Genomic DNA, 10,917 nt, shown 5'->3' with positions numbered 1-10,917 from the left:
GATAATATATGCTATATGCTATATCCAAACATAAAATATACGAAAATTGTGCACATTTGCCCATTCCATCACATTTGTGTATGTTCCGTAAACCCTAATGTAACAAAACATATTCTTTTTTTCTGCTGCTATAGAAATGTCGTGAATGCGGACATATGTGTAACATGGTTTTATTTCTATTTGCATTTCAACTATAGAGGAAGTTTGGGCATTGTGAACCCGATCGGGTAAAAGTGAACCGCGACTGTCCCTCCTGTCGATTTCATTGCAGTGATTTGGCAGAAAGTGAGAGTTTCTTTTATAACCATATGCAATTTTTTTAGTGAGCAGATGACTGAATGCAAGTCGGAACATAAAAATTTATGTATGTGGAAGATTTTGCAATTTTGCAGAGGTAAATTTATTGATAGTTTTATCCTGTACTCGGTTCATATTAGATTATATATAGAATGCGGTATCAATAAGAGTGTATTGCTATATATTATACTGTCTGAGTGTGAATTGACAATGAATTTAATACAAATTATCCTGTAAAATTGTGTAATCACTGATGTCAGTTGAACTGAACATCTGAATATTGGCCAAAGTGAAACAAAGTCTACTTTGCTCGAGCTTTTAGCAGCGCTCCTTTACTAATCAGTGAACTTATGACTGTCATAACTTAAAATTTAGGAGTCAATTTGCAGTGTAGACTGTAGGTACACTGTATATAGTCGTGATATGCTTGGCACCTCATTCTATCTAGAAGAAACAGCAATTGGATAAGACAATTATTGAAATTATGTTACATCATTACGGAAAGAAGTGAGTACGTATCTCAGAGCTAGTTAGAGGTACTTCTATCACTCACTTCAATTTGATCTTTAGCAAAGCATATTTAAAGTTGCAGGAGAAATATCAGTTGCAGATAGCAGAAATAACCCAGGTGTCTATTTTGTTTTACTACTTTCAAAATCAGCAAACTTTGACACTTTCAGTATAATAAGAGATAACTAAAAATGTAAAAGAAATTACTATATTGAAACACAGTACAAATAAACAGTGAGTTGTTTCGTTACGGAAATGTTCAATAGAGTGGGATAGGTAGCAATTTGTGTTGAAAAATAAAAATGAGAGTCTAGGTTATTCAAACTTTCTCTGCTAGAATATATATATATATATATACTGGACTACATAATGAATGATCTTGTTTTCGTCTTCATTATAAAACTAAAAGTAAAACTCTGTACAAAATATCATGTTCCTATGCATAGTAGTTTCGGAAATATAGTGAACGTCTATAAAATGGATTGAAATTTCCCTTGCTCTGGAAGCGATTAAATAATTTAACCTCAGAACTCTTTAATCCGAAATACCAAATTTCTAGTTCCAACACACCATAAGTCTTGTGAACGTCCAGAAAAGTTTAAATATTATTTCCCCTTAGCAAGAGCATTGAAGCAGCATGAGTATTATATACATATCAGAGATGGGAAATGTATCTTTAAATAGAAAAGTAAGTAGAACAAAGAAATATATTTTAATATAAAATTTATTTATTTTTGCAAAAATACAAAACAATACTTCAGATTCAACAAAGATGGAAAAAGCTCCTTGGATCTTTTCGAAAATTTTCTCTCTCACTCACACATACACATTCTTCACTCACTCTTTCGGTTTCCTAGAAATTAAGTAATAAAGAAAATTACAATTAATAAGTGGATTAACGAATAAGTAAGTTTTATCGTAAGTATCAATACGTCATCAACCAATAATTATTGAATTACTGAAACAGTCTCTTTCAATATTTTCTCTTCTAAATACTTCCACAACAAACGGTAGAATTTGACTTAAATTTTTTTAAGCATAAAACAATTATAATTCTCCTTCATCAAATTGTTCCATTTCTTCTGAAATATGGAAATAGGTAAGTATCAATGACAGTAGTATACTTGACTCATCGACTATTAAAATTGAACTGTTTTTCAATACCAATATTTTCGTAGAATATTTTTTGAAGAAATGCTAAAATATTTAATTTTTCATTTCCCCCCATTTCATTAGCATATTTGCAGTTTTAACAAGAGCGTCATAATATGTTGAATACCAAACTTCATGTAGATCATAAGTGTAAATAATTATTTCTTTATTTTATACGAAAGACTAAGAAAATTTGACACAAAATATAATCATAATGTTCAGTGTTACGGTTCATTTACTTTAAGAAAATGTTAAAATGTCGTTACTACCAACATGTGGTAGCATTGTTAGTACGAAATATTTATTCGAAATATTAATTTTGAATAAAATTAGGAAAGCTAGCTAAAATAGGAGTATTAAACAATATAGTAACAATATTATAAATAATAACAAATTTTACAAACCATATTCCAAATGCATTGAAAAATCGCTTTGATTTAATGATCCACAGGAATTAAAACAATACCTTCGAATTACCTTATATTTCTTGTTCATTACTATATATTCTCAGCCATGATGATGGTGGTGGTGATGCTCTTTCTTATGTTCATGGCTTTCTTTCTTGTGGTGGTGATGCTCTTTCTTATGTTCATGGCTCTCCTTCTTGTGGTGGTGGAGATGGTGGTGAGATTCATAATGCTTATGTTCATGTTTGTGCTGATGGTGGTGATGATATGGATGTTCATGGTAGTAATGTTTGGGATGGTGGTGAATATGCTTCGTATGGTGCCTGAAAATGAAACGATAGTGTTGTAATTTAAGAAAACAATGCCAAGTCTCTTATCAATAGGTATATTAAAATTACGTAAGATTTTGATATTCAATTGGTTTCCTTGCAATGATGTTCCTTCGAATAATTAAATACAGTATTAACACAAAATATATTCAAAGTCATGCAAGTTTTCACACAAACAGGACATCTTTTGAACAAACCGTGTCATTTGAACTAGTTATGATTTAAAGGGCACCACAAAAGATTTTTTCAATCTAACAGCTCTGAGTCTTCCATTAAAGTCCACAACTGACTTACTTAGTTTCGTTAGTAAGTGGCTTTGTTTCGGTTTTAAATATGGCCTCTTTATTCTAAAGATAAATTGTTTGGACATTATTAGTAATTTGAATAACAATAGCTCTAATGAGAATTTAACAATTTAAAATATATTTTCAACATGCTAAGAAATTATTATACGCCTAGGTATCTATAAAATAAGACCTAAACGTTCAAAAGTTATTTATCAATTAAAAGATTGTTATTTATCAATTAAAAAATTACAAATGAACATAATACTACGTGGACCATAAGTCAGTTGTTAAAAATGCATCACTATAAAAGTATGAAATTATTACTTATCTGTTATTACTCTGCATCACAATCAGACCACAACTCGAATTATACCATAACGTATTGTTATGTCAATTAGCTACTGCTACTTAAGTTCAATTGAGAACTCAATAATTGCTAATGTTAAACAACTTTTATATATAAACTGATTTTGAATTAATCATCAAACAAGTACTAACATAATTCATAATGAAGTAAGAACAATAATATGGTATTTCATTGTGAAAATCGACATACGTAATTGTGAAAAGTGTGCGTGCAAGTAAGACAATGCTAGAGTCTGTTTGATTCATCATTTGTGATTGTCAGTTTCATTTATCCAAGCCCAAGGGAAGTTTAGGGAGCTCCATATATCGGAAAACATCGACAAATTTTAAGCGCCAATTAAATTAGATTAAAGTATAGCCTCCTTTTCAGTAGAAAGTCTACATGAGTCGAAGACCTATCCGAAGCACATGAGCTGACAAGGGTCTCTCGCACCTAAGATTTATACCCTAACAATATTACCATCAGAGGGCTCCATTTGAAGTGGCAAGTCATCACATGGAAAATTATCTTTAATGATTATTAAACAAACTAATTTTCTACCTATTATGATAAAGTGGAAATAAAAATTATGCACACTCAAGTTGGCAAAAAGTATGTAATTGTGCATAAGCTAAGCATTCTGTATTCTCTTTCAGAAAGTAAATTTGAAACATCGACATCCTGTAAACAGTTCATTACTGATTGATTAAATGAAATTTAACCTATTTTTAAGATAATTTAAATATTTTATGAGAATTTTCGATAAAGAAAAGAAACAAATTAAATGGATGTTAATAATCGTTCGTGATTTTAGGGAATATAATAATGTATCCATCTTTAACATGATTCAAATTGATAATGTTGATGGGATCATTCCTTATTATATATAATACTTCCGTAAATGAAATAAAATTTATTAATTAACATATATTTTTTGTGACAGATTCCTAATTAGTCGTTCATGTGCATTTTTTGGCACGAGTGCTCTCTATGTTTGCTGAATGATTCACATTTGTGTTTATTGCTTTGAATCCTGTCTGTTGTTCATTTTGCTCGAATCTCATCGTAATCTACGTGTCTAGGTGTTATAGGTTTTCAAAATAACTAAACAGGATCGATGCCCTTAACAAAAGCACATCGGTGTTGCTAGTACATAACACTAGAGATGAAAAAAGCCGGCTTTTTGGAATCGATGGTTTTTTTACATAAAAAGCCGGCTTTTTTGGGAAAAAAACGAGAATTTTGGAAATTTTGGCTTTTTTCATTTTCATGATTTTTCTATCTAAATAGCTTTCTTATAGTATATTGTACGTTCTCTTTTATATATATAGATTCTATAGTTAGATAAGAATTCCATGACCTAAATGCCATATTTCACTCTGAAATTCACCATCAAGATGGATGGAGCACATGTATTACGAATTAAAGCTAACATGAAGAATGTAGTATTTGAGGGCAATTTTAGAGACTATTTAACTTTATTTTAACTTTTGAGCTATCGACATTTTTTTCTTCTCTAGATCATTTCAGTTTGTCATCCATGTTCCATTTCTAAGAGCTTAGTACTCTAGCTTCTAGTGCAAAACTTAAACTTACGTTTTTCTATATATCCGTCAAAGCGTACTTCCACATGTCTGTTATACTGTAGCTGTGCAGTGATTTAACAATAATTTTTCGGATACAACCTTGAATACCAATTTATACAAATAATCAGTAACGGATTTAGAAAAGTACTTTGGGAGGGGTTTTTCTGTTTCGTTTTCTAAAAAGTCCGAATTTTATTTGGGAGGTGCTTGAAGTTTATGAGTACAGGTATAACTAACATTTCGTTTCGTTTATATGTTTAGCAATAATCTTCCGGATACAACCTTGAAGATCATTTTATACTGAGAATCAGTGGCGGATTTAGAAAAGTATTTTGGGAGAGGTTTTTCTTACTAATGTTTAGTTTTTCTAGTCATTCGTAATTTTTATTTGACGGGAGCTTAAAGTTTATTAGTAAAGGCATAACTAATAGATATTTCGTTTCTTTTAGACATTCCGTAACTTTGGGGAACAGGCTTCAATCCGAAATATCGCCTCCCTAATCTTCGCAAAATGGGTAATTAGTTGGTAATTAGTAATAATAACGATTTAAAAACAATAAGAAAGGAAGTCGAGCAACTCACAGTACACGCACTATTTCTACATTCACAGATGGAATAAAGAAAAGCTTTGTCAGAATGGTCGAATGCTGGGTTGAATCTCGGACTTTCCGATAGAAGCGCAAAAGCTAACCACTCAGTCATGTTTGTTGTAGAGTTGTATTTAGTTTAACTTAAATATATTCCTTAGTCCTTTTTTTTTGGTGGGGGGGAAGTTCCGTAACGATATGTTAAATCCCTCTTGTTAAAAATTCAGAAAACTTGAGGATTGGATAAACCGTGATGGTGATTATATAAAACTTGACTGTAGAATTTCAAGAATATACAGAACCGAAAGCTCTAGATGTGCAGCCTTTAAATGCATCATATAAATCTAAGTATTTCTCTTATGTTTTATTTTATTTTGTTTCAAAAAGAAGATATAAAATATTTTGAAGTAAAAATACTACATACAATTTTGCTAGTTATTTGTGTATTTTTTTAAAAGGAGTGTTTACTTTTAGGGTTGGCTCGTTTACACTAGATTTTTTTTAATAACTGGTTTAAACCAAAAATAAAAAATAAATAAATAAAAAGAACGAAGCAAGCGAATCGTGTGAACTTCATGGAGACGTTTGCACATATCTAACCATCTGCATTAGTTTTATTTCCTTTTCACCTTTTAATCAAGGTGCTCCATGTTCAATTCTCGGTCGAACCACAACCCTTCTTTCATGTGTAAACCAAGTAGCGGTTCGGATGTCACTTTAACGAAAGTCTTCTCCTTGATAACCTCGGTATTACGTAAGGATGTTAAGCCTAAACATACGAAACGAAACCAAATTGTATATTTCTGTACGCCTGAATGCTTTTTGTTTTATAAAGAAGCCAAGATTGCTTAAATATATTGATAGACATTGGCTAATTTATTGATTGCCTATATTAGCTTCCAACATTACCTTGGATTGAACTTTCAATGATATCTACATACTAAATTTGTAATTTAATACCTCAGTTTTAGCGTACTGATTATGATATGTTGACCTTTAAATTTTACACGCAAAGCAATAACAGGATTTTCCCGTTATTGTTTTACATTTAAAGTAGTGATGAGATTTCCCCCGATGGCTAGGGCGGGGGTTTCTCAATTTAAGAAATTTACTGACTGGACTTCTTTAAGCTTATGGGACCCCTTCCAGCATAACCTCGTTGTTGCATAATAACACGAAGGCGAAACAAACTTATTTCTGTGAATACGTAATATAAACACATAAAGCAAAATATCTAAATCAAAAAACTTGGTTTAAACCAAAAAAATCTGGTTTAAAGCCCCCCCCCCAAAAACCGGGCATTTTCTAAAACAACAATGGTTCTTGCCAACCCTGCTTACTTTTGTATATAGGAGGTTAAAAAATTCTTATTATATACATCGGTTAATCATTTGGAATTCATAATGTAAATATGTTGAAGTAAAATTGTTTGAAATATCTTTTCGAAATTCATGATTTATTTTCGAGGTTTTATATTATTATCGGCATCAACCACTAATTAAATGACTTTTTGTGTTATAGAGAAGCGAAACAAAGTCTGCTTTATCAATTTAAAGCATAATTTTGAAAAAAAAGCTCAAAATTTCCCATTCAAAAAAGCGAGACTGAAAAAACCGGTTTTTTTCCGAGCCCTTGCATCTCTACATAACACAGTATGTAAAATAAATATAACTACAGCAACAATGTTTTAAACATTTAAAGAAAATGAAGGATAACTGTACAATACTTCTATGCTATTCTTTCATATCACTTCAAAGTTATCTACTTACTCTTCATGGTGACCACCAAAAGTAACTGCCAAGACTCCAAGAACTAGAATGCACAGCAACTAGCAAGAAAACAATGTTTCCATATGTAAACAATTAGTTATGTTTATGTCATTAGTATCTTAAAACATTGAAATGTTCTCTACTATTAATCTGAAAGTAACTGCAATAATAGACTATGTGATCAGTTAAATTTATTGAATTATAATTTTTAATGCTTAGGATAACAAACAAAATACGTTTTTTTTATTTACTCTCTAAGTACAAGAAAATTGATCCACATGAAAGACTGTTGCACATTTCAAAAATCTTACCTCAAATACTTTATTTTAATGAGTAAAATTAAAATTAAATATTGAGACCAGTGAACACCAATATACGGCAAAACAACTAAAATACACAGATTTACTGGAATGTTTTACTATTAATTTGGTGACAAGTTTAAAAATGACTCATACTCTAACACTATATTCTTGCTTTGCTTACGCCAGCACCAGACAAGACTGATCATGTGTAGTATATAAATTGGCTCATATCAGAGTATTCGAAACTTTTTGTGAGGTTCAATGTATATATAGGTAAGTCGTACACGATAATTCATGGAACGAAGTACACGATAATTCAATAAGTTGGTCTTATTTTCTTAGGCAAAATGATTTAACATCCCGCTGAACTTGACATTGAATGTAACCCCAAAATTAATTAAGTTGAATTATAATTGCGTATAGAATAATGTAGATTTGAAAATTATTCTCAAACAGGTATAACAAATAACTCTGTAAGAAACAAGTGACTAATTGCACTAAAAGTAGCTCATAGTCGTAAAAGAAGTACAGCATTATTTGGTATAAACAAGATGTTTGTTATTTGTACAAAATAATATTGTACTTATTTGGTATAAACAAGATGTTTGTTATTTGTACAAAATAATATTGTACTTATAATTTTGGGTCCCGGTGGGATTTTTTCTCGAGCGAAGCTAAAGTATGAGCTGCGGTCCTTTATACACAATGAAATTGTCATACAGTTTTCTTACAGAAATTACAGGTCTAACGAAAATAATAAATTTCAATACGAATTATATTTTATCTTCACTATAGATTATAAGCACACAATTCGTTCATTACAACTGGCTGACTGTCACTAACATTTCGTTAGATAGAATAATTTGAAGTTTCAGAATTCCAGGAAGTTACGAACTTCCAGCTTATTGTCTAACAGTCCTATATTTCTTTAAAGATCTCTTATTCTTGCAAAGTATTGATGTTCACATCTTATAGTACCAGGAATGAAAATAAGAGAATGTAGAATGTTGAGTTGAGCTTCAGTTTCAGCAGCGAGGCTATATGAGACAGGATCAACTAATTATCGTTGAATCCAAACCACATGAGCTTCCGCCGGGAATCGAGCCTGGCTCTCCCACGCCAAATGCGCGTACGCTAACTGCTTAGCCACGAAGGAGCTCTGAATGTAGAATGTAGTCAACGTATAATAGATTTAATGAAAAATATGTGATTATAACACAAAACCCAGGTTCATTTTCGGAATTTTATTCCTGAATGTTTACAGTATTTATAATTCTTTGAAACCTGCGTTTTCCTGTAACGTCTCTAAATCTTTTAACATTCGTAGATACGTACATTCAACCAGTCTCATTACCAAGTAATAAGTTATTTGTTGGTATCATAGTTTAACGCTCTACGATTAGCCACCCAGACAAGAGAGAAGTTGACAATTGTATTAAATGATTAAGTGTAAGACAAGATTAAATGCCTAAACTTCACCAGTTAATAAATAAATAATGAACAAAGAAGTTTAATAAAGAAACTACGAGGAAACGGGAGAAACTCCAGAAGAACCTCGCACATAATGTTTGTTAATCACAAAGCCAATGTAGCAAGAGCTTGAATTGAACCAGGCATCCCACACACCAAAGGTGAGCGCTCTACCCCTGAGCCACCTCGGCTCCCAGTAGTAATATATGTATATAGAGTCCTTGCCTTTATGTTCTTCTAAGTTATGTTATTGAAATGCAAATATAAACATATTTTAAAGACTTGATTAATAAAGTAGTCATTATAATAAACAAACTACCTACCAATTGAACATAAAGTTAGGAGGAGTGCATTCCAATTAAGAAATAAATATATGGACTTCTTACTTAATAAAGTGTACTATATATGTAATAATCTGTATGAAGAATATGGATATCGTGAAGATGCTTATGGGCATTTGAAATTGTCAGTATCATGTAAATCAGAAATTTAAAGATAAATTCATTTTAAAGTTTTAAAAACAGAAACACTAAGTCAAACAGGAAATTGGCGAACACATTTAATATGTGTATATTCGGTATGTTATTCCCAAAGTAACATGTAGAACTAAGATTTCAGATATTCAATTGCTTTTTCATGCTAAGTAAAATACTTTTAATTAGTCCTTACAAGCTATAAGCCACAGAATTATTTTTTTCTTGTCACGATAATCCTAACGAAAAATTAAATACCTCACATATTGATCTGGGCTATATGTGATTCATGGAATCGAACCGTGTGGAGATGCACTCAGTAACTCCACAGTTTATTTTCCTTTTAATAGCCTGCTCTTCTCTTTCTTGCACCTTCAATCCCCCAAACTAAAAACCATTCCTATAAGCAAATAACATAAAAATGTACATGTTAAAATTACCAAAGCTCTTGCATTAAATGCAGCCATTGTATCCTTGCTTGAATATGTTCCTGGAGTCCTCTGCAGTAACTGATAATTGCTAAGAGTTGATGCTATATTTATATTATAAGTAATTAACCAACTGTTAATGGTAGATAGCAATGAACAATGGATAATTTGTTCCTGGTTCTACATTTTTTTGCTTTCTACTAACTGTCCGTGACCGTTGAGGTTGATAGAACTTCGGATGGAATTAGTCTTCCTATTTTTTCTCTTAGAATTGCAATTCTTTTCAGTTGTATTAACACATGCACTAATTGTTTACACATGTATAATCTATATGATATAAATTATGAAGTTTATTTTCAACTTTCTTTAAGTTTCCGTAAAATGACGTTATCCAATGAATGGCAAGTAATAAATTTCACTTATTTCACTGCCTCGTGTTGTCTGTAGCAGAAAGTTAGTGACGTATCTTTGATTGGGTAGATCTTGGATCGATTCAGCTTTTAATTACATGATAACATTTTCCTTCTTAACCTGGCACGTGAGATAAATGAGGAACTACCTGATGGATTTTTTTTTTAAAAAAGGCTTACGTTGGACTTCAAAGACGTTACATGGTTAGTGTACGCGCCTCCCTGTGCAGACCTGGTTTCGATTCCATGTGGGAGCTATTGTAGTTTGAACTTTAGTTGTCAAGTTATAGGTCTGCTTCTCGTGTATCCTTCATGATGAAAAGACGCACTAAGCTGTATATCAACCAATTGGAGTGAAAACGACAACATTATTAGAGTTGGGATAGCATATTATGACCATTTTACTCATAATCCAGTGGCACGAAGTTTCAGTTATCGCTAATTGAAAAAGTTAGAAGAGACAAAACTTCACATAATGGATGCTAGCTCTTGCTAAATTAAAATAATATACTTAATACATAACTAGCTGTAATGCCCATTTTTCGCACGGGGACAATATATTCA

General features: G+C 31.5%; 1 protein-coding gene across 1 annotated transcript; it reads right to left on the bottom strand.

Moving 5' to 3' along the window:
- Nucleotides 1-1,540: 1,540 nt before the first annotated feature.
- On the bottom strand, nt 1,541-10,010 carry LOC145679785 (uncharacterized). The gene is made up of 4 exons (XM_081750336.1): nt 9,956-10,010; nt 7,271-7,329; nt 2,437-2,689; nt 1,541-1,660 (listed from the first exon to the last, which is right to left on the bottom strand). The coding sequence occupies exons 1-3, from the start codon at nt 9,980-9,982 to the stop codon at nt 2,467-2,469; spliced, it is 309 nt and encodes a 102-aa protein (XP_081606462.1). The 5' UTR covers nt 9,983-10,010; the 3' UTR covers nt 1,541-1,660; nt 2,437-2,466.
- Between the last annotated feature and the right edge of the window lie 907 nt (nt 10,011-10,917).

Source organism: Thermobia domestica, chromosome 2 (genome assembly GCF_964235325.1).
Source record: "Thermobia domestica chromosome 2, izTheDome1.hap1.1, whole genome shotgun sequence".
In the NCBI taxonomy this organism is placed as follows: domain Eukaryota; kingdom Metazoa; phylum Arthropoda; class Insecta; order Zygentoma; family Lepismatidae; genus Thermobia; species Thermobia domestica.
The sequence above is the reverse complement of the archived record's forward strand: the minus strand, read 5'-3'. Positions and strand labels throughout refer to the sequence as shown.

What these genes read in the sequence shown, in the direction of transcription:
- LOC145679785 (XM_081750336.1), bottom strand. Translation starts at nt 9,982, where the DNA reads ATGGCTGCATTTAATGCAAGAGCTTTG. An exon ending in CATTTAATGCAAGAGCTTTG is followed by an intron (nt 7,330 to 9,955) that starts GTAATTTTAACA and finishes TTTTCTTGCTAG; the next exon opens with TTGCTGTGCATTCTAGTTCT. An exon ending in TTTGGTGGTCACCATGAAGA is followed by an intron (nt 2,690 to 7,270) that starts GTAAGTAGATAA and finishes TTTCATTTTCAG; the next exon opens with GCACCATACGAAGCATATTC.